Consider the following 25183-nt stretch of genomic DNA (forward strand, 5'->3'; position numbering starts at 1 on the left):
TATATTCTATTGTGTTAAAAAGCAAATATTTTTTTTCCAAAATCAGAATAATTGTTATAACAAAGTATATATATGCGTGTTAAAAATGAATATATATATATATATATGTATATATTGAACACCAAATGATATGACCACTACAGAAAAAATTGATGATATACAGAATTTCTAAAATTATAATGATCCTATAAAAGAAAAAATTTATAACAATAAGCTATTAGCTAATAAAAATAAAAATAAAAATTAAAGATAAGGATGTTATAAACAATATTTTAGAAAACAAGTTTATATTCTAATTAGAAAACTCAATATATATGATAAATTTATATTAATAGTTAATTTAAAAAATATATATGATACATATTAATTGATATAGAAATTATTATTATTATTATAATAAGTTTTATTAAAATTATTTGAGATTATCATTTGAATATTAAAAAATTGAAACTGAAAATTGTTATAATTTTGTATAAGAAAATTCATGTTTAAAATTAAATAATTAAAATAAAAATGATATAGAGATATATAAACATAAAATCGTGCAATGCTCGGTTCATTAATTACTAGTAATAAAGTAGTTTACACAATGGATCTCAATTGAAATATCCCTTGACAGGCACCGCTTTTATCTTCCACTGTGAGACTACTCTTATTACATACACGCATACATAGAGTTTTCTAAATGATCACATGGTGTAATAAAAAAAGTTTTTATATACGATAAATTCATCACATCAACTAAACAATTCTTGGGTCCATTGGGCTAATCAGAGTTTAAGAACACATCTCAAGGACTTGCCATCGATCAGGAGCTGAAACGCTTCGTTAATCCTCTCAAAGGGAAGCTCGTGCGTGATGAACTCGTCCAAATTCACAGCCTGAAATCCAAACTCAGGAACACACATGCCACATCAATTATTACAAACATAATATGTAACAACCATGTATCGATAACGTCGTCTATGCATGTAATATATCGTGCCTTGGAGCGAGAATAGTAGAGTTGTTGAACCATACTTCTTGTGGGTTGTTACTAAAATATTGATATGGACGTGGAAGGGCCCTTGGACTTTCAATCATCACATGTTGTGACATCCCAATTATGAATTTATTTGTCATACTTGGATGCGACGTATGGGTGGATATGAAAAGGCGAGATTACCCCTTCCAAGCACTGGGCGGCGAAGCTCGGGAGTTGAGTTTTGCCCTTGAGGCCTCCGAAGATGCAGCCCTTGAGGCTTTGTCCGGAGAAGAGCTCCATCGGGTGGATCGGGAGCGTGTCCGGTTTTGCATGGACTCCCACTAGCACGGTCAAACCCCAACCCTGCATGGTAAATACATCCAATTTATACATATAACCAGCAAAAAAAAAAAAAACACACACACATATTTTTAATAGATCGGGACTCTTTTTCTTTCAGTAAGGTAGATTCGGACTAATTTAGAATCAAGCTGAGTCAATCTATAATGAAAATTAGTCAACCGATTCTTCTTCTTCGGAGTTTCCTATCTAGGTCAAACCCAGCACGGCACAATTCCTCGTGCAACTCGAGCATCATACGTCGTGTCAACTCTTAACTTTTTCTTTTAACTAAGGGGGGTTGGGTGACCGTTATTATAATTTCCAGAGGACATAATCATATGAGTTCGAGTACCATCGCAGAATGTTCAAATTTGAACCGCTGATCTAGTGCTTGAAATTTTGACACGTTACCAACTGAATTACACTTCATTAATTAGTATGCGAAGTCTATTAGACACAAACTCCATTTTTAACTGAACCGAGCAAAAGCTGAAAACTCTAGAGAACTTGAATCCTCTTTTAGACAACTGCAAATATGATCGACACAAATCAATCTGCATCAACATTTTCAGAATTTGCATAAACAATCCAGTGGTTCTCATCTATCAATAGTTTCGCTGCACGCTTGAACAAAAAAAAGGCGCGTATTTAAATATTTAGGTCTTCTAGTCTTTGGCATTTTCGTATTAGACTAATTCCTCGGGCTGGTTTAAGCAAATTCTGTTGAGTTATGGAGTCTGAAGTACTGTGAATTCGGGTCGAGATCAGCGTAGCCCCCCCTTGCTTGGGGGCCCGGGGGCGTAGCCCCCGGCCCATATTGTATTTGGTCCATTGGGAATGTAATTAGGGTTTGTTCCCTTTAAAACAACAGTTTATATCTCTTGTAACCCTAACTAAAAATAGTGGATATACCTGGATTGGCGGCGCCCCCAGACGTAGTCAGAATTACTGACGAACTGGGTAATCAATTCCGTGTGTCACTTTTGCTTTTTCGTTCATATTGTCTTCTACTATCGTATATCAGGCGCAACAAATTCTTCATGAGAAAATAGTTCAACACCAATAGATGTGACATTATTGTATTCTATGACCTCTGAATTTAAAATTAAGATGGCGACCAAAAAACTCTCAAAACTAATTGAGTCAATCTCTTGTTTCCAAGATCAACAAGGTCATACTTCACCAAATTATTTTTTAATTTGACGAATCTTTTTCTTTTTTTCAAAAATAACAAAGTTCACAACAATCGAAGAATATATTAGTTATTATTTAAATAAGCTCAATGATGACCATCCCATAACATACCATGCATTATATCAGCACTAGACTCCTAAATCTGAAGGAAAATCCTTAACCTTTGTTTTGGATCGAAGAAAATGAATGAAATTAGAGAGGAAAAGTTATGAAAATTTCAAAAAATCCTATAAAAACTCATCTTCCCCTCTCTTTCATTTCTTTCCATCCAAGCAAAACTGTTTTATTTTTCCTTAATATCAAAAGATATTTTTCGTTTTCTTAACAGGTTGACCTGCCTTTTGTGTTTAGGGATTTCTCAAGTCAAACTGCCAGGCCAATTATCTTATCCTTGATAATCAAATATTCTCATGGCGAATCAGATGCACAGGGGAAGATTTATGGTGCAATCAGTTGCACGGTGCAATTAAATTTTTAACCGTTCTATGATCAATAAATGATTTATTTATTCATCAATAATTGCAATGAGTAAATAAGCAATTTAGTCCATAACTTTGGAGGGTTACATTACTTGAGTCCCTAGCAAGTTTTTTACATTAATCGAGTTCTTGACTTTTTCAATTTACATCAATATGGTCTTCGATACATCATTTAGGTCCCTATAATTGCATCATTTTAGTCCTTGAGCTTGTCAATTTGCATAAATTTGGCCCACTGTCACATCAGAAGAGTCCTTTTTTTTTACACAAAATACATAAAGAGATTATTTTTGGTACATCAATTAGGTCCTTTTTGATATGATAGTGTTAACTGAGGAGCATCTTACATCTTTTAGATCCTTTATTTTTTTTTTCCATTTTCATCTTTTTTCTTTTCCTTTTTAATAGAAAAAAAAAGAAAAACAGCAGGGGAGCTCGAATGGGGGCTCCCCCTGCCATCGAGCTCCCCCAGAGGTTGTCGGAGGGTCGTTTGTCATTTTGTCTTTTAACTTTTAACTTTTCTTTTTTGGCTATCACGGGGACCTAAGTGATGTAACGAGGACCATATTTATGCAAATCGAAAAAGTCGAGGACTCCATTGATGTAAAAAATTTGTTAGGGACTGAAATGATGCAATCTTCCAAAGTCAGAGACCAAATTACTTATTTACGTTAATTGCAATCAAACGGTTTAAAAAGTGGTTCCAAAAAAAAAAGAAAAAAGATAGCACTATATCCATGCGCACTGTCTAGGTTTATGGGGCGATAATTTTTTTAGTGCATTCACCTTTTTCACCCTTAAGATTGTAAATATTAATAAAAAATAAAAATAAATAATTGATCATACAATGGATGAAAATGTGATTGCACCATACAATAATTGCACCATGAAATTTCCAAAAAAATCCCCTAGCCATCTTGTTGAGAGACTAGACGGACTCACATAATCAATGTGTTCATTAAACCTCTCCTCTTGATTTGTTTGACCATTAATAAATCCTTGTGACCCGGCCCTAAGAGGAACTGTACCTTAGTGGCTTCAACAGTCAATTTTTCATTTTAAACTTATCCCAGCAAGATAAATTTGGCGATGTTATCATGCACGTAGTCTTTATGGGACAGGAAAATTATTTTATGGGTACATATTTTTTGAGCTTTAGAATACATACATCCAAATATAAATTATAAAATTTTTGGTCTTGCAAATTTATGTACTGTCGATTGCTTTACGGTTGGGACAAACAATAAATGAACCAGACAAATTAGATATATACGCATTAATGAACAAGTAGACACATTCAAATAAATCAACCATAAGTTAGAAACATATAGCATGGGATGAAAGGACGTATCAATTAGTGGGCTGAGTATTGGTTCCGGGTCCAGCTATTGAGATGAAATTCATGATTAGGAGAGTTTCATCTTTGATAGACAGATCCATCTCAAATTATATTAGTCAAGATTCATTGAATTTTTGGATATTAAACCAATGTACGGAAAGAAAATAATAAAAAAAATAAAAAGACGTACCATTTGGGTGGACAAGAAGGCTTCCCGGAGAATCTGCAAGTTCCCAGTGCACTCGAAGCTGTAATCTGCACCGCCTCCGGTCAGTTTCTTGACTACCTGCATATATAATTAACCCCTCAAGAACGCTTCTCTTGTCATACAGAAAATTGACTCTCGTGTGTGATCGGCGACAACGAAAGCAACGGATGATATTATGTCCTTTTCGGACGATTAATTCCATCGGGAACACCCGAGTGCGGTTGAATTTATCGTTTTCAAGCTAATTCTGGGACACTTGTTGCAGTGGAGGAAACCTCTCCTCGAAATCATAAGATGACACCGTACCGGAGGCGGCTCGTAATTTTATTATAATGAGAAGCTACGAATAGATAGGTAAGAGGCAATGCAAGTGGGATAGACCGTGCGCACATTAAATCCGTGCGAAGTCCGCCATTTGTACAAAAGAAAAAGGGACATGAAGGTTACCTCGTGGACAGGTTTTTGGAGCTCATTTGGGTTGATGAAGTCCGTGATTCCCATTGCCTTACCTTCACGAGTTAATATTCATATGGACAAGGAATAGTTAGTGTGCGTGAGAGAGAGATTTGTGAAGACATACAAATCGAAGGCCAATTATGTTCTTGTTTCGATGTCAAAAAAAGAGAGAGTCATATTTCGGAAATAAGAAGCGGAATATTTGGATTCAAAAATAATTGATTTTAACTTTAATTTTAACTTTAACTCAACACACTACACAACAAAAATACACATTTTCCAATTCAAAAATTATAACTTTAACTTTAACTCAACACACTACACAACAAAAATACACGTTTCCCAAATCAAATTTATAATCACATCTCATTTATCATTTTCCACAATCAAAATCAAAATCAAAATCAAAGTAACTTTAACTCTGAATCCAAACGGAACAGGTTTTTCTAGGATTACATCCTTCCAGATCAATTTCCCTAGGTTGGTCTAAAGAGGCTATACATTAACCTCCCGATAAGATCTGAACCCGAAAAAATGCAGAATGTAGCGAACTCTCGTTCTTATGGCTAACCGCTAATTCATTGATTTCAGAAAAAAAGATGCACTATAGTAGCTATTTCATCTTGCACCCGAAAAGAACTATAAAATCAAGAAAATAGATCGTACACAATTTATTTATGTATTCTAGTGAAGAATTTTATATGATTATTTCTAGCAAAAGAGAATTTTATGTGATTGAGCAAGTTTTATTATATATGGGACTGTCACTTCACTGATTTTGCTATTTCGTAACTAAGCAAAGCTGCGATTGCGGTTGACTTTCGAATTCCTTGATCCAATACCTAACTTTATATTTAATCAGATCCACCAGCACATGTGTCTTATTAGTTAAATTAATTACCACGATCTTTTCTTCTTCGTCCTTTTTCTTTTTGGGCATTAAAATTATGCCTCGCGAATTTCTATTGAAAAAGAATTAGAATTGATAATACTTATTTGTGAGGTCAATTTGAATTCATATTAATAAGTATATAGTCAAAACATGAATGTCCATAAAATTATGAAAAGGAAACACTGACGGTGACTTCGATCTCCTTATGCGATCATCACGACTCTAATGGTCCACGGTCGATTAAGATTATAGTTTCAGACTTTCAGTTCATGTGACTATACAGAATAATTATCGGTCCATAAAAGTGAAAGTAAAGCATAATGAAAGATCATCTAGAGAAAGAAACCCGAGGAGATGAGAATTACCCTTCTCGAATTTATTGGGGTTTATGTCAACACCTATAATTTGGGATGCCCCTCTGGCTCGGGCTCCTGCTGCAACCTGAAAATTATCAGATTTGTTACAGTGGACATTTCTATTCCATTTTTCACCTGCCAGCTGATGGGGATCTTTTTACTGAAATAGAATACAATTTCACATTAATTCTAGCTAAGCATGGCCCGGGCCAGCTGATGGGGATCTTTTTACTGAAATAGAAGACAATTTCACATTAATTCTTGCTAGGCATGGCCCGGAAAAAAAATGTTAAATTCAGAATTTGATGCAAATTCTTTTCCAAGTATATGCTGTGGTCCGCTCCTGGTCACTAAGATATCTTACACTATAATTGTTACTAGGAAAAGCAACCCAAAAATCATGAACTTTGCCATTATTTTCAATTTTGTCACGATTTTTTTTCTTCCTTTTCTTCTTCTTGTTGTTTTTCTATGCAAATAAAAGCATCAACTGTAGTTTTTTTCCCCCTCCACGTCCCACTCATCCCCCTTTTCCGACTAAAATAGTTGACCTGCCACTAACGGCCACCACGGGGTTAACGGTGATAACCCGCATCATCAATATAATATAAAATAATAAAAAAGAAATTTATTTTAAAGAAATAAAGTGCACGATTTTTGGAGTTATTTCCCTTGTTATTATAAAGCAAATATAGTATATACTATATATTATTGTAGTGACATATGTAGTAGTCACAAAATCACCTAGATATTTTCTTTCCCTAGTGTAGTTGGACTCGGGAGGGTGTGGAATTTTGTAAGTATGATTTTGATTGAATAGATATACCAATATTTTAGAAAAATAAAAAAAAAAAGTCATGCAGAGAGATTTTTGAGGGAGCAATTTTAGCAAAACACCAGAATGTAGAAAATATTGGTTGGCATACATAGTAATCAAAATCAAGGAGATTCCTTTTCCATATAAATATACAGGCATACATATTTTATATATATATATATATATATATATATCCAATATAGGCCGTTATGGCTCCGATAATTTATTTCTGTGAACTGTCCTTCCTGTCTTCGAAATTCAATTCCTCATTGACTAATTTAGATGAAAACAACTTTACGTGGAAACGATCAATCGTAAGTATGTACCCGTATTAACCATTAACCATATAGTGACGAGATATGCCCGTATCTCTAACTCTTGGCCATGGATCAAAGCCAATATGGCATGCTAGTTGGTGAATTTTCATCATTTATAATGTTGGAAACTTGGAATATATTGGCGAAATATGAAATGTGAAAGAAATAATAAGGATATTCAACAATTAATAATAATTCTTTCGGAAATTTGTCTCATTTGTATTAAGCTTGTTTTGTATTATAATAAATATATATAATATGGTACATGCTCTCATTTAAAATCGATAGGTTTTGTTTTTGATTGTTTTTAGTGCACGGGACTACCCGTATTTATTTAAATTTTTGTTAGATTCAGGAGACTTTTATAATAATCGGAAAAAAAAGTAAAAGGAATGGTGTGTATTTGTATATGTAAATTGTCAATTAGTGCGACTTACTGCAAGCCCTACAGCGCCCAATCCAAAGACGGCCACCTTCTGTCCAGCCTGCACGTTGGCCGTAAACCAGACGGCGCCGACGCCTTTCATCATCAAAATCAGACAAACCAACGTTTCCGAAATCAGCAAGCGTTTAGAACACTTTTCTACAACAGTTTTCCAATTTTACTAGAAATTTTTTTGCCGTTTTCTAGAAAATTAAAATGAAAAACAAGAACAAATCCGTATACCGGTGGAGACTCCGCAGCTAAATAAGCTCAACTTCTTGAGGGGCAGACGGGGGTCGAACTTAACGACACAAGAGGAGTCGATAACTGTGTACTCGCTGAAGGTCGATGTGTTGAGGAAATGGTATATCGGCTCACCGCGACCCTTGCTCCAAAACCTAACTTTCCCATCGCTCGGCATCTCTTTCCTCATCGGATCAACCCCAAAGTTCTTACATATGTTCGTGCTCGGGTGATGACAGTAAACACAATCGCCGCATTCTCCATGAAAGATTGGAATCACATGATCCCTCGGTTTCAGATCCGTTACCTCTTCGCCGACGCTCTCAATGACCCTGAAATCACGAGTTGCGAGATTAGAATATCTCTCTAGGACGAATCTTGACGGAAAAATGAGTTATAGCTTTCAAGCAGCTACCAAATGAACATCGCGATGATGATATACGTACCCAGAGGCCTCATGCCCCAAAATTCGAGGATATGCTCTCTGAGATTCATTCTACACGATCAACAATTTTGATATGTCAATATTATGACAATACGATCAAATAACGTGCAATTTATACATAAAGTATCACCTCGCCTTTCCAAGCAGCAAGATCAGTGTGGCATATTGAGGTGAAGAGAATTCTAATCCGGATCTCAGTCCTCTTGGGCGGGTCGACTTGGACCTCTTCTATGACCAAAGGTTGACTCGGACCCCTTGCAACAGCAGCTTCATCCCCGAAAAAAAGAGAACAACGAACAAATTACGTAAACACACGGTGACATCGATACGTGCGTCTCATCAAATTGAAAGTAAAGATTAGGAATTAGAAGAGAGGGATTTTAGGTTCTTTCTCCCCTCTTTGGCTTCTTACCCTTGCAAGTGATAACCTTTCCCATTGCCTGGTTCTCAACCTGTAATTGAATCTAATGTGACCCAAAACTCGAAATGGTATGTTTGCTTATGTAGGGCAAAGAAAATGGCAATACAGTATTATATGGTGCATGCATATGGCAGCAAATTGCGTTTTTTCGGCAATAGAATCTGTCGTATAGCAACTTTCTATTATTGAGAAAACAATTATACTCTATTGAAGGGGATGGGGGCCTATTAATTAATGGGTGATGCTATCATGGTTGGTAGGAAAAATAACCACCGTCGTTGTTTTTCTTATAAGCTGTTGGATTAAATTAAATAAGGTTCAGGCCGTACACTTGTCCCAAATTTTTTAAATTAAAGATTCACCCCTCTATCTTTTAATTTTGAAATTTTCGACCAAGTATCTTCTCGATAATGCCCAATCATGCCGATGAACGGGTTGAAGCTGGTTCAATGTTAACCAAACCAAAATCGATTTGGTTTGGCTTGCGGCCTATACACAGCACACACGCTTTGATTACTAAAACATTGAATTGCCGACCAGTCGGCTCACCCATTTTTGTGACTGGAACAAATTTATGACCAAATAAAATGGAAAGGGTCTGTTAAGCCCCTCAATTTTACTTAAAATCTTCGACGTATTTGGACAAAATCAAACCGTTGAAACAGCGTATGCATCGCCTTTGGACGGTCTTCAACCGACAATTATGATTGCCCGGGAATTTCGTCGATAGTGGTATTGATCAGATTGGTCGAGAAGGGGAGGCAAAAGCAAGCAGAGCAATATTTACCTATATCTCCATCGCATAGTAATGTTGCCAGAGACTCAAGTTGTGGTCTTAAGTCGAAAGGGCAGCTTCGAATAACTTCCGCACCTTTGCCCAATTTTATTTTTATTTTCTCCTTTTAATAAATAAAATTGTTATTTATTCTATTGAAACCGTCGATTTTGGTTCGATTAATATCAAACCAGCTTCGACTCATTGAAGGGTGCGACGGGCGTCGTCAAGAAGATGCATGGTAGAAAAGTTCGAAATTCAAAGATAGAAGAATGAATCTTTAATTTGAAAAAAATTGAGACACGTGTATAATCCAGATCTTATCTAATCCGATTTAATAGCTTAAAAGAAAAACAGCCAGATTAATTAGTACAGTGAAATTTAATGGAGGATAAGATTATCAAAATACCCAATGAACTTCCATCGTAACCGAAAAAAAAATCTAATATCAAAATAATTTATAGGGGATAGGACTTGGGACGACCGGGAAAATGTGTGGTCCCACACATTTATTTTGCGGCAATCTTATCATACCTTTGATAACTCATTCAATTCTAGATAGTAAAAATTATTGTACTCTTTTATTTAAGTTTTTAAATCTCTTTACCGGACTATGAGTCCCTTTTACAATGTAAACGAAAAATAATAAATTTACATATCCGCTAATCTATCTATATATATTAATTTAGTCTATTCTTACGAATTTTTTCCGTTCGCACAATAAGGGCATTTCACATAAACTTATTGGACTCACGAAATTCTTCTATCTCTCATTTGGTGGTGAATCGTCTCTTCGAGTCTCCCCATTAATATAAACTTGGACATTTTTTCTATTTTTTTTTTCCAAATTTTTATAATATATTTACAATTTTATTAGAGATATAAATTAATATAACTACTCCCAATAATTTTTTGTTTATTTCTAATATTTTGTGTTATAAAATTAGTAATATAATCAATATAAATAAACATCCGTGCAACAAGCGGGTTACATGACTAATTAAAAAACAAATTTTACATACACGCTCTAGAGCATGTCTATATATTAGTTTTTTTCTTTTCGGTGAATATATGTTATATATGATCATTTATTGTTCTAGACCCGGTTGTGCTTTTTAACTTCATTTTATCCCAATTTGATCACTATTTAGTGACTGATTGATAGTATGCTGGAAAAAAAAAAGCTTGATTTAAATTACGAGAATATGGTTTAATGATAAAATAAGTTTTTAAGGACTTATTAATTTTGGTCTTATAAGTTTCAAAAATATCGAATCAATCATATATGTTTATTCCATAAGATACTCTTGGTCCGTTTTGTAGTCGGCCGTAATAGAGCTGTTGATATGGACTTGAAGCCGTTAATTTTGTCCACGTGTCAATTTCTTATTTGGCTGAAAAATTTAAAATTTAAAATTTAAAAGAAAAATAATAATAAATTAAAAATGGGGAAAAAGACTAGATCGGGGACTCCTCTTCCGGCCGACGAGAGAGAGGGGTGGCTGGAAGTGGAGCCTCCGATCGGTCCCTCTCTCTCTCTCTCTCTTTTAATTATTATTTATTATTTATTTTAAATTTCAAATTCTTCCGTCGATTAGAAATTGAGACGTTGAGACAATTAACGATGTCAAGTTCACATTAGCAGTATGGCAATTACAAAATGGATCAAAAGCGTCTTATGAGCAAACATATAAGACTGATTCGACACTTTTAAAACTTATAAAATCAAAATTAATAGAGGCAAAAAATTCGACACTTTTAAATTATTAGGTTTCCATTCTACTGTACCAGAAAAAAAAGTCGAGTGTATATATGAAAGTATCTTCTGGAAGTCCCCATTGATTTATCGGTGTCTATTCCAAAGGGTGCAAATGTCATACGCACAAAGGAGATATATATAACGGCCTTCATCTCGCAAGCTGAGATGAGGCATTTAATACTCTTCCGAACCGTTAATGTATGCATGCATATAGTTAGGTATTTTGAAATCGATTGATCCCATTGACTTCCCGAAATCTTATGACTGGATCAGCAAATTCGATGAATAGTTTTATTGTGACAAAAAATTATTTTTTTTTGGCTGGACAATTAATTAAAATTAGGTCACCAAATTTAATGCAACCATCCACCAATTAATCGTCTATATCTTGTTCGCTTTCACGGATTTCTTTTTCAGATTTAATTAGTTAATTAATTAATTAATTAATTATTATATATTTCCATAATTAACATTTTTTTTAAATTCTAAGCATCCGTTATAATTTATTTGTTTCCTTTTTCTCGGTATGCATAATCGGAGTATTAGGAAATCAGATTAATCCTATTTCAAATTAGGTCGGCTCATTAAAAAAATCAAATCTCTCATAATCGTCAATTTTCTCTATTTACAAGCACTATTAAAATTCTCGCCACTACTGAGAGAAATTTCTGAGGAACATATCCTTTGAAAAACTTTCCTCGATAATTCATCGGAAATCCATTGGAAAAACTTTCCGGCAGATTTCCGAGAGATTTCCGACTGATTCAAACCTAACAATTTTGTTTTCCACATCATTCATTAATATTTTTGATTTTTTTATTATGTAAGTGGACTTTCTTTCATTAAATCAGCGTCTGCTAGTCAATAAGTTCCGAAAATATCCTAATCATATGTGTATATTAAAATCAGTGACATTAATATATATATCCTCTTCTCACCTATGACTAAATTGTACTCCTCTCCTTGTGATAATTGTTAAAGGACAGTTAAGAATATATTTGGTATTAGAGTTGAGTTGAATTTTAGTTTTAATTGATTTGTAATGATTGTGTTGTTGACTTATAAGAAAAAATGTGAAAAATTAATGAATAGTTGAAATTAAGTAATGATTGTGTTATTGAATTGTGAAAAAAGTAATGAATAGTTGAGAGAATTTAGTATTAAAAATTTTATTGTTGAATTGAAGATAAGTGGAGTTGAGTTAAAAAAAATTTTAAATTTAAACACACCATAACCCTGTTCGTAACAAAATTGGCATTCCACTTACTCTTGAAAAAAAGGAAAAATAAATTCAAAATTCTCTATTGCCCATATTGGCTTAATATAAAAAGCTCTTAAGGACCTCAATCTTCAGTTGTTTGTTCAATTTAGACCTAATTCAATTTTTTATTCAGGATTATCCTCAACGTATCACGGTTAATCCACTTTGGTCTTGCCGTTTAATAGTCATGGGTATACCTTCGCCCATTACTATTAAAGCCTTCGATTATCTATGGTAGTGGTATAGCTGTCGGTCAGAACACTCCCTTGACGAGGAAAGGTCTAAGGTGCAATTACTTTGAAAGTGGTTGTATCATATATGTAAGTAAATTATTAAAATTTGTAGTAAAGTAACTCAATAATAAGTAAATTACACTTCTTTTGAATAAGTTACAAGTATTTTAAAAAATTAATTGGGATAAATTACTCAAATTCTTAGTAAATTATTTATGTTTGAAGTAAAATTCATGGTTCTCGAAGAGTTTGTACTTACAATGCTAGTGAATCACAAGGATTTTGAGATAACTTATATGGCTTTGTTTGGGAATGGAGTGAAATCAAATTTAATTCTATTCCAATTATAAATAATTATATTTATTTGAAATTGTAATGATTGTATTGTTGAATAATGAAAAAAATGAGAAAAAGTAATGAATAGTTGAGAAAATTTTGTATTAAAAATTGAATTGAATGGTTAAAAAAATAAAAAAATTAATAATTGTATTATTGAATTGAAAATAAGTGGAGTTAAGTGAAATAGAGTTTTTAAAAAAAAACCTTCAAAACTAAACATGCCCTTAAACTTTTAGTAAACTACTCGAGTGTACTTTGTCACCATTTTTAGTAATTGCACTTTAGAATCTCCCCTTAACAGTGGTGTCCCAGACTAGGACATCGAAGATTTGTCTTGGTGATGGAGGCCTCCACACTGCCCGAGGATATTAGATGTTGAAGTGGCCGGTCGCATCTTCACTACGGTTGATGACGATCACTTGTGTTGAATCACAACTTTTCTATATAAATTTGCTAATATGGAATTTTTTTATGAGTAATAAAACAAATTTCAAAATTAAGAAATTTTAGAATTATAGAAAACGAGAACAAGGAATGAGAGAGCGAATGGCTTTGCCACCACATCGGCAGGGTAGCAGGGAAGCCCTAGTTGACAGTGATCACTACGAGGGAAGGGGTGGTTGAGAGTGCGGAAGGGCAGGGACGAATTTAGAAATTTTGTTTAAGAGGGACGAAGTTCAAAAAAATTTTGTATCGTAAAGTCAATGGGCCAAAAAATGATAATTTTATTGAAAAATTGATAAACTCGACAATTTCTAATAGAAATTTCATAATTTTTCCCGAATCCATTAGGGGAAGGGGTAGGGGACCGCCCCCCGCGCCCCCTCTAAATCCATCCCTGTGGAGGGGTAGGGGCTCACTGACCGCTAGCTCACACTCAAAATCGCTTTGAGCTTTAGTGAAAAGTTGTAGTTATTGAATATTTTTACATTACGTTTGATAACGAAATTAAGTTTAATTTAATTTGATTTAGTTTGATTTGAGAAGATGAAGACAAAACCAATTAGAAAAAATATGCGAGAGAATTTAAAGAAGAAGATAAAAAAGTAATGATTGTGTTGTTGATAATTGAAGAAAAAATGTTGAAATTGAAGAAAATGTCTTAAATAGTTGAAATAATTTAGTATTAAAAATTAATTGTAATATTATATAAGAAAAACTAAAAGAGAAAATTTGACAAAAAAATAAAAAAGTAATAATTGTGTTCTTGAATTGTGAGAAAACTGAAGTTAAATTTAGTTTTATTAACAAACATACTAACAGTTTTTGTCGTTTTCTTTAAAAGAATTTATTAGAAAAAATAATTGTATTGCAGTAGCTCGTTCATATAGACAAATTCAAGACTAATCAAGGGGCATCATATCGTGCGAAAAAAGGCACCAAGATCATTACATGGGGACACGGCCAAGATCATTACAGCAAAGGGCACCATGTCGTGCAAGACCATCCGCTCTACTGATGGAATGCTGTTATTGATGATATTTTTTTCATTGAGGAGTTAAAGATTATGTTAAAAAAAATTTTGATTGTAACACTTCATTCAAAAGGGCCTACTATACTTAGAATATTTTTTTTATTAATTTTTTGATGTGAGATTATAACTCTCAACATAAGCATCCCATCGGATGTTCTTTCCGATTGCTGCAAACATATCTGCTCAAAGCTGCGGCGATGTGCGACCGTCGAAGGACGGGGGCCTCATAATTACGAAAGTAAAATAGCATTCCTCTTTTAACCACACAAAAAAAAAAAAAAACATTCCTTTGTTTCAGAAGGAAGAAAGTGAGCAGCAGAGGCAAAAATTTCTCTTTAATAGGCCCAAAAAACAGCAGAGGCCGAGCACGAAATCCAAAGTATTGATCCTCTTTGAAGTAAGAGTGCCATCCTCGGCCCATATCTAATGGGCAACTGGGCGTGCCCAGGGAATTACTTTTGTGGGACAAATCCAATGCATAACTGCGGTTAGAAATATAGATTTAATATTTAAAAAATAGCTGGTTTGCCAGATAACATCTTATTTTGGTAAATTCGGTAGTTATATTTTGGGTACGATATCGATTTCTTGTTTGAACTTTCATTAAGGTTATATATATAGATAGGTGAGTCGTATTATATAATCTCTCGAATTACTCATTCAATGATATTATTTACTCCGTGCATGCTTTTAGTCTATGAACAACCACATTTATCCCACTTTATATCTTGACTCTCCTTCTATGTCAAATTTCTTCAATAACTTCGATGACTCAATGTATTCATGCTTATTGGCTCAATAGATTAATCGCAGGGTTGAGGACAACCCTCACGCTCTTTCATGGCATGAGCGGAGGCTGAGGGTGTTGTTGGGCACCGTGTCAATGGATTGTGCCCGTCTCAATTATGGAAAAAGTCTTATGTATAAAGATATATTACGTAACATTATGTCACAAGACTCAATAAACAATATTTTTTTTTCTGTTACATATTTGATATCATTTGCGTTCTTCGTAGAATTCTTATTGGATATCATTTTTGCGTTTTTTAGTAAGAAAAATTTGTTTTTATTAGGTCCTCAATTACATGGAATTCCCATGAAAATTACGCAATCTAATTATTGCTATCAGCCACATTCTCAATCTCCCGAGGCTGAAAATCCAAATATGAGTCTCAGTTTCTTGGTAAAACAAGTCGGCGGTAATGGCCGATATATGCTCTGGGTCGTCACCAGTCCATATTCTTATTGAAATAGGGAAAATTGCATAGCTATATACACACACACATATATAAATAAAATGCCTCTAGTCCAAAAGGGTAGAAAAAGGTGAACCCCCCCCAAGTTTCCGCGGTTTCCCACCTCCACTTGTTTGCTCCTTTCTCTTTGCCGACAGCATCATCCCTCTCTCCTTTGCATGTAACCAATAGATTTAGAAAGACCAAAAACTAATGATTGCATGTTAATGCTACGACCTCTTGTTGTTTGTGACGGTTTTCTAGGTTTTTAGATAGCCACCCTAGTTAGGATGGCATCAATAAGCATGCTGAGTGGGATTTCTAGACCGTGATAATTGTCATTGTGGAATTTGGGGTGGAGGAAGAGAATTCGTATTCGGTTTTTACGGTGAGATATATATTTGAGATATCTCAATTGTTACAAAAGTTCGGTATAAATTTTATATGATATCATAATAAATTTTAAAAGTTCGTATGAATTTATGTCACTAAATTTAATGTTGAGAGTAGTCAATATGCGCCTTATATATGTTAATTTAAGTATGGAATTCGTGGCCGAGCACGGAAAAAGAAACCTAAATCATGATCGGTTATTGAGGACGAGTGTTTAATATATTTCCATAGAAGAGAGCTGATGTAAAGGAACCAAAGTTCGTTAAAGACAATACACTTCAGTAAAGAGAAAGTGAAGAGCTCCATACTGCATTATTGACTGGGGGGATTTTTGACTGGGTCCATGCATTAAAGTACTACCTTCAACATCAACTGATTTTCTTTTTCTTGTATGTATATCCTCCCTCCATGGCTATGAGCATGGACTTTTTGTATCAAAGTATGAGCTTGTGTGCACCTCGAACAATCCATCCTTCTAAACTAGTAAAAAGCAAGGCATTCACTCTCAGCGTAGGGGATTCACAAGAGTAATCCTGTGGCCTGACCGCAAGGTGATTTGAACCTCAACGAGGCATGTAAATTAAGTATGTATTAAACATAACTTTGATCCTTTCACTCAAGTGATTAAGCCATCTTAAAAGGATTTTCTTATGTTAAATTAATATATATATAACTTATATGGCTTAATCTCTTAGTGAGTCACACATCATTTTTTCTCAAAGACAAAAGTATAAGTTATTCGAGAAAAGGAGAATGATGCAATTGCACACATCCTCGACTAAAAATAAGAAAATCTTGATTTGCTTCTCGAGCGAAACTTCTTGAACCCTTATTTATCCTTTTATGTTCCTTTTATTAGGTCGATGAGTTTCTCTGATAGTACAAAAAATAGTAAGTGGTTTTATTATTATTATTATTATTTTGTTTAAAAATTGATTATACTCGCATAGATTGCTTATACGGTCAAAGACTCTTAAGACATGCAACCTCATCAAAGGCTTTATAATGCTTAATATTATTATTTTTCCTAATTTAAAATGTTTTGTCGCTTATATCACCTATTAGTGGCTCCTTCAAACATCAACCGTCGTGCATTCACAGCTGGACCACTTCATGATAAAACATAAACAACACCAACACACATACTTACACTTGCAAGTATGTCCCCCTCTTGCTCACTTTAATATTTAGAATAGAGGAAGGAAGGAAGCTTTGGAGAAGAATCCCACCGACGCCCGGGCCACTTTACTAATATATACAATGTCCCCTCCAAGATCTTTCCCTTCGCAATATGCCCTTCTCTTTAAAGAAAACAACCCTCTCATTCCTCAGTCCTTTAACCCTTCTTATCTAATTAGATAGAGAAACATTCACAGATTATTATTTGGAAATTCATTTGCTCATGGGAAATTGCCTCTTTGGAGGCTTGGGGCCGGAGGCCGACCAAGGTGGAGGAGGAGGAGGAGGAGGGTTGGCCAAAGTAATCACGTCGAACGGCGGTGTGATGGAGTTCTATGCCCCGATCACTGCAGGATCCATCACCGACGAGTTTCCAGACCACAGAATCTTCCGCACCCACGACCTCTTCTGGAAGCCGCTCCCTCACCATGAAGACCTCGTGGCAGGAGAGTCTTATTACTTGCTCCCTTTCAGTAGCCATTCAGGTTCCATTGGTGCTAGTAAGTGCGGCCAAGTCGTGAGAGAAGGCCACGTCCGGTCCAACAGCATTCCTGCGGCCTCTGGGGTCCCGCCCTACAGGATGTCTGTGGAGTACCGGGGCACACTGAAGCGCACATACACAGATGTCTTCTCCAGGTACGGTAATAGTGGCAACGACGGGGGCAGGATGTGGAAAGTGAGGCTTGTGATAAGCCCGGAGCAGTTGCTAGAGATACTGTCGCACGAGGCCCGCACCCAGGAGCTGATAGAGAGCATGAGGGCAGTGGCAAAATGTGGGGCTGGGGGAGGGCCAATAGGCGTGCTGTCCTCGTCTTCCGGGGGTTTCTCCGACCAGTGGAGCCTCTCGAGCAGCAGGAATGCTTCATCCAAGACCGATGGCTTAGTAGTGGATATATGATGCTAGAAAGATTACAGGATATATATTATCCCCTTCTTTCCGACTCTCTTCCTCTACAAGAAGCCGGAGGTTTACCATAGAGCAAATTATGATCGTAGCTTAGCCAGCAACATATTAGGCATAGTCTCATATAAGACACAGGATAATCCAAAATTTGTATCTGTTTCTTGTGCAAAACAAGGTTGTCGAACGTGGTACGTACAAATTTTCAGCTTTGCAATTGTAACTATAACCCTCAATTGATGCCAGCCATATATATATATATATATATTCACGTTCCCTTGAATAGAGCAATCTATATCTATATATATAGTAATTCACAGTACTTTCAACGAGAGCCTCTGATTCATTTGTTGAGAAGATTTCATATAAGCGTTCTCGGTAAATAAAGAGCTAACGGTTTATTGTCTCTTCACGTTCCCCCGTTGACTTTTCTTATTTTTACTCTAATATCTTCATTTATCTAGAAATTAATGAGTTTGAATTTCTCAAAAAAAAATTTCAATAAATTTCCAATATGCTTACACGTCTCCTTAAAGTACAAGTACTCGTGCAACGCGTGGGATGAATGACTAGTTAATGAACAATTTTGCTAGATAAACGTTCTTTCTCGTTTAACATTGTATGGAAAAAATACAATATATTAGGTAAAATTCGGGCTGTCGCACTACCAAATTGCAAGAATGGGATCGATTTTCGGTCACACATTTTTTCATTGAAGAGCGGTAAACTATTCTGCTGGTTCCATTTGGTAGTGGTGCCATAACCCAGAATTATCGTCGTCCAGTTTCATGTTTAATTTGGAATAAGAGATCGACATACTGATTTGATCTTCTGCCTGTATTTGCTGAGATTAAAAACAAATAACCCAGAAATGCGTCTTAAGAGTATGTTTTGATTCTGTTTATGATGGGGGGCCTGGAGGCATTAAATCAGAGAAGGTGACTTACAGAAGTAAGGATGCTGGGAGGTGGGAGCCCAGATGGGCATTGGGTTGGGCCGAAATTTGATTGGGGCCGCTTCTGGACCTAATTCAAAAGCAGATCCAATTCCTAAATGGGCCTGGGCTGAGCCCAAATGTTTAATAAGATTTGGATTGGAGGTCTCCGACTCCAAATCCAGTTATATAGTTTCAGAAGGATCTACCCCGACCCCAAGTCTCAATCCAAGATTCTTCAGATTTCTAGATCCATATTCAAAGTCTATCTGGTGATATTGGTGGTAAGGCAATCAATTTATTCCTGCAAATCGCCTCGAGATCGAGCATAAATGGCTTTAACTTGTACTGAAAGATGGATTTGTCAAGTCGCATACGAAGCTGGGCCAAATAACACCTAAGTCCTACTAACAAAGAGCTAAAAGGAGGGAGAGATGGGAAGAGGATGAGTGATAGGGGTAAAGGGAAGGAGAGCGACGAGGTGAACGTAAGTTACTTTTCAATTTTGTTAAATTTTCACCTGATCACATCCAATAATAAAACTTAATCTTTGAAAAATCTGTCATCACGGGGTAGTGCGTGGCTTTTCCCACCTATCCTTATATATCACGTGTGCTTGAACATCTAAAGTTAGGTACTATCTGTCCTTAAACACGTATTCTCAAACACTGATCACGAGGTGGGAAATCTTTGGCACACACTCGGTTTCCACTGATAACAAGGTGGGTATCTCTGCTACACTAGGATTAAGGGAACTAACATACAATGAGGCTCCTCTTGGCAATTCTCCGTTTAAGGTTAGCACCGGCAACAGGAAGATTGAGTTCTTTTAATTTTTACACCAAAAAGTATAATTATTTATGATTTTTTTTCCATGTAAAATTAGTATTATACCCCGCTGAAAAAAAATATTTTTGTACTATCGATGTTAAGTTATGTTTTTTTCCTTGCTAGATGAAAATCCTAGCTCCGTTCCCGACGCGATGCGAGCCTATAAAAACGTATAAAACGTACTCTAAACTTATTTAATATTCAGTGAATCTATAAGCGGTAAAGTTTATATCTAATATAAAAATTAAGTTAATAGAGGGTGGAATTCATCTCCTTTAATTTATATTCCCAAATTTTTTAAATAACGTGGAACAACTCATCTCAATATATTTTGTCATATATAACTAGTTAGGTAACTCTATTATAATTTTTGTATATAACAAAATTATTGACATATATAATTACGAATTGGACCGCATGTGATCTTCATGGATCAACTCTCAAGTTCTAAGTTAATTTAGTTCATAGATCAAGACTTTAGATGCATGTATATTCCGCTCTACCGGCCACCGGGTGAATGCATTGGACTAGGACTTCTGCATCGAATAAGTAGGTATTGCTGATTGCTCATGAATTTGTATGAACCCTAATTGCCTCTGATAATTAAGCCTGTATGGGCCATCCCAAAAGATTTGATGGTTTGTAATTTAGTTCATAGACCAAGACTATGCATGTATATTCTGCTCTTCTGGCCACCGGGTGAATGCATCGGACTAGGACTTCTGCATCGAATAAGTAGGTATGGCTGATTGCTCATAAAAGTGTGTGAAAGCTAATTGCCTCTGATAATTAAGCATGTATGGGCCATCCCAAAAGACTTGATGGTTTGTAATTTAGTTCTTTCCATTCGTTTATATAATATTGCACATTTCCCTGCATGGCCATGAGCTAAAAATGAAAGAAAACGACATCCTATCCGCAATGACGACCCCAAAGATGCCTCTCTGTGGTTAAATTGGCAAGTAGATTGTGATGGTCTCCTCGATCTGTCAGAATTCCGAAACGTGAGCTGTGCAATCAAATTTGCTCGTGATGACTTTTCCTAGATTTTATATTTTTAATTTTTTTTTCAGTTACGATGAAAACTTATGAGTATAGTATAATGAAATAAAAATACAAATAATTAATAAAAAGTCACAGATAGTTCCACCAAATATTGAACCTAGAATCTCTTGGTTAATAAGCGATGACGTTCGCTATTACTTCACATCCTTTTTTATTATATTTTTTAATTTTTACAGTAGTGAAACTTTTAAATGTTTAATCGGTCAATCGAATGAATAGACAATTATTTAACATCAACACATTACGCGGTAAATTTTTATCAATTTTTGCATAAGAGAAAATAGATGATTAAAACATATGACAATATAGATTGAAAAGGTAAGTTGGAAACTATACATTTGACCAGTAGACATAATAAACTCTATAAATTGTGAGTGAGATATTGTGAAGGAGCTATGGTGTTGGAAAAGTTATAGTTCGTAAAAAGAATGATGGAAAAAGAAAATTTCTTGTCTTGATAAATAATTAAAGTACGTCAAATATGGCACAAAAATTATTATAAAAATTAGAAAATGTGGAGTTGAAAATTTTATAATTTGAATTATATGACGTATTCTCTTTTCGCTTCCCAACTTTTATGTATCAAAATTGACGTGTCTTGAGTGGCTGCACATATTTATTCTTCGTCTAAATCTTGTCGCCTTTTTTCTTCAAATAATTATCAAAAATTTGTAAAAAATGGTGCCTATGTATATGTTAAGAGTATTTTTAAAATGGAAAATCATTGTTGTTTTATGCTTGACATTGTTTTTCCTTTCAGCTCAATTAAATTGTGAACCTAAAGAAGTCTCTATATTCATCCGTTATTTTTATGTTTCCAATTAATTAGTTCATTATTAACAAGCTTTTTGAAAGTAAAAGCATTGAGAAGTTTTTATTATTCCAAGTTGAAAAGGATATGTGTACTAGGATTATAAAGCTCTCAATAATATAAGCTTTAACTTTTGAAGGGACATTTTGAAAAAGATAGAGAGCTTTATACAGAATAAATACAAAATATAAATGAAGATCTTTGAGAGATTTCCTAAATGCATTCCATCTTTTTGTGTTTAATTTCACTTGTAGATAACATAAAGTTGAGGTAAAATTTTTTTTATACAAGAAGTCATTAAATTAGCCATTTTACCCGTATATTGTGCAAGATTATTATTCACAAAAATTTACATATTTTATTTTTTAACTAGATCTTTAAAGACATTAGTTACCACATAATTGCAGGATTAAATTTCAAAATATTAAGTTATACATTTTACATAAAAAATACTTTTTTATATAGAAAACTATATTATTCACTTAAAAAGCACTAGTTTATATATTTTATAAATAAGATTAGTGAAATCACATGAATAAAATTATTTTAATTAAAACCTTTTAGTTTCTAAAATAAAATCTTAATTTTCAATATAGAAAATTACTCCATTCATTCTGTGAACAATAAAAACTAAATTTACTCCATTCATTCTATGAATAATAAATTTTTTTAGAATTTTTTTAGAATTTTCAAGTTTATTTAATATTAATATAGAATTAGTAATAGTTTTTGGATATTCCAAAACCTCCTTACAATTTCAACTATGTAAGTAATTACTTGAGTAGAAAATTTTAGAAAAGCATTTCAACTGTCTTTTTAAATTGAAGAATCCAGTTATAGTTTCAAGAATATAATTAAACATTTATAGAATTAAAATCGGAAATATAAAATATATCTATAATTGAATTCATAAAGATAATTTTATTCCTAAATTGTATGATTTTTTAGATCAGTGTACTTGTATTATTTTTTTATTCTTGAGTTTATTTAATATTGGCATAAAAAAGTTTAATATTTTTATGAACTTTTAAATAAATAAGTTCTTTTGACGTCATTTTTAATTTCTAAGTGTATTTAATATTGTATAAATTTTTAAATCAATTTATTTACTTGCATTAAAGAGGTTAGAGAAGATGCCATGTGACGGAAAATTTAGAGAAGTAAAAAATGACACATGGTGAAATCTGGTGAACCCAAAGATGACACTTTGTGAAACCACATTCATCATTATTTTACATCTTGACATTATATATTATATTAAGCTTTTATCATAACAAAAATTCAAGGTCTGTGCAATTTGGCATCATGACTATTATGTGAGATAATATATGGTACCTAAATGATGCATCTTACATCGCCTTTGGATTGCTTATAATGCTTTTAGTAGACCGCGTATAGGAGATAGTAGGATTTCTCAAATCCTTATCTTTTATTTTAGAATAACTAGGATATGACATAATAATAATTATTAATAATTAAGAAAAAATTATGAATAGATAACGGGATAGGATAATATTCAGCCTGTAAAGAGCAAAATTTCCCTTCACATTTTTGCTAATTACAAATTTTCCTATTGAAATAGGGCATGAAAGTCATCAATAGAGGCAGCGGCGGGGGGCCCTATGCAACCAACCACCCCTTCTGCGAGGTCGCTGGCCATTTCGCTTGAGGTGGTGGTGACACATTAGGCCATCACAGTCTGAATTTTATTCTACTTCTCTCTCTTGCGGATAGAAAAAAAGGGAGAAAGAGTGGGTGGTGGCGGCCTAAAGGCAGCCACTATCATACCAATTTGTTGAGAATATTAATCCCACATAGAAAAAACGAATAAAAAAATCATTAGTTTATATGAGGTTTAGGTACTACCATTTATCAGTTTGAACTTTTAAGTGGAAATGGGATTGAGCCCATATAAGCCCAATGAAAATTTAATAAAATTTTCACTTGTGCCTACACAGACTTGAGCCCATCTGCAATCCAAAAGCTTAAGCTGATAGATTGATGGAACCAAATCTCATATAAGCTTGTGGTTTCTTTCTCAATTTTTTCATGTGGGATAATGTATCTTAATACCCGTTCTCACATAGCAACGTGTAGTCCAACACGTGCCACGTGCCCTTAAACACTCTCCCTTAACAATTGACCACGAGCCGGACATCATCTTCCGTGCTCGTGCAATGGGAGACAAATATCAAACTAGCCTCGAGCTCTACACTCGGGCCTAACTAGAGGTGCACCTTTAGCTACCTCGGAACTGGACCATGCCACTCTTGGGCCCGATTAACATGAAGCGCACTCTTGACTGCCTCGAAACTAAATATGGCGTGGTGTGAGCTCACATGATACCAAATTTTCACTTGAGCCTACACAAACTTGAGCTCATCTGCAACCCAAAATCTTAAGCTGATATGTTGCTGGACCCAAGTCTCATATGAGCTTGTGGTTTCTTTCTCAATTTTTCCATGTGGAATAACGTATCTCAACACAATTGATGTCGCCGACCACGTCCTAGGTTGTTTGGCGAGCTTGGTTGGGGCGATGGTGGCCAGGGTTGGGTGATGATGTAGGAGCCAATTCCGGGATCAAAGGGCTCGATATCGACCAACATTGCGCTAAGTGAAATTGCCGATGACCTCGTTGAGGCAATGGTGGGCGGCTAGACCATCCTATATAGATCCAGATGCTTGAGATTCTCTGATCTTGATCAAATACATCGACCCAATGCCATCTCGGTCAAGTTCGCAAAGCAAAATTGATTTCGATCAAAGCCGTAGGGCCTCTACAGAGCTCTATCTATTAAGGTTGAAGTTGCCGGTTTGGACTGATTTCGGTCAAGGTCTTGGATCTTGACGGAGCCCAAACCGGTCTCAATTCAAACACGTCTAGTATATACTGAATTGTACTAAAATAAAATGGGGCATATTGTTCATTCCATGGTATTTTCGGCACAGCTCTTCTAGGTTACTCCCAACCCAAGAATATAGAAGTAATTCGTAGCATCAAAATCCCATCATTCCCTGCTTTGATATCCAACCCTATCTCAACGTCCAAATATGGCCTTAGGTTGTATTTGGTGGTTGGGATATAGATTTCGAA

At 34.7% G+C, this 25183-nt stretch overlaps 2 protein-coding genes across 2 annotated transcripts; one reads left to right on the forward strand and one right to left on the reverse strand.

The window, feature by feature from the left end:
* Positions 1-559: 559 nt before the first annotated feature.
* LOC116203069 (alcohol dehydrogenase-like 4) lies at positions 560-9008 on the reverse strand. The gene is made up of 10 exons (XM_031534735.1): positions 8889-9008; positions 8607-8743; positions 8478-8527; positions 8032-8363; positions 7802-7884; positions 6240-6315; positions 4974-5035; positions 4509-4604; positions 1166-1327; positions 560-881 (listed from the first exon to the last, which is right to left on the reverse strand). Exons 1-10 carry the CDS (start codon positions 8911-8913, stop codon positions 771-773), a joined length of 1134 nt encoding a protein of 377 aa, XP_031390595.1. The 5' UTR covers positions 8914-9008; the 3' UTR covers positions 560-770.
* Positions 9009-17541: 8533 nt separating this feature from the next.
* On the forward strand, positions 17542-18669 carry LOC116202797. Its single transcript, XM_031534411.1, has one exon. The coding sequence runs from the start codon at positions 17769-17771 to the stop codon at positions 18441-18443; it is 675 nt and encodes a 224-aa protein (XP_031390271.1). The 5' UTR covers positions 17542-17768; the 3' UTR covers positions 18444-18669.
* Positions 18670-25183: the final 6514 nt, after the last annotated feature.

This window comes from Punica granatum, chromosome 4, assembly GCF_007655135.1.
Source record: "Punica granatum isolate Tunisia-2019 chromosome 4, ASM765513v2, whole genome shotgun sequence".
Taxonomy (NCBI): Eukaryota; Viridiplantae; Streptophyta; class Magnoliopsida; order Myrtales; family Lythraceae; genus Punica; species Punica granatum.

Excerpts from the sequence above, each read along its gene's own strand:
- LOC116203069 (XM_031534735.1), bottom strand. The coding sequence starts at position 8,913 with ATGGGAAAGGTTATCACTTGCAAGG. Across the intron at positions 8,364-8,477 it reads TTGGGGCATGAGGCCTCTGG|GGTCATTGAGAGCGTCGGCG; the intron begins GTACGTATATCA and ends TCGTGATTTCAG. Across the intron at positions 7,885-8,031 it reads TAGCTGCGGAGTCTCCACCG|GCGTCGGCGCCGTCTGGTTT; the intron begins GTATACGGATTT and ends TGATGATGAAAG.
- LOC116202797 (XM_031534411.1), top strand. The coding sequence starts at position 17,769 with ATGGGAAATTGCCTCTTTGGAGGCTTGGGGCCGGAGGCCGACCAAGGT.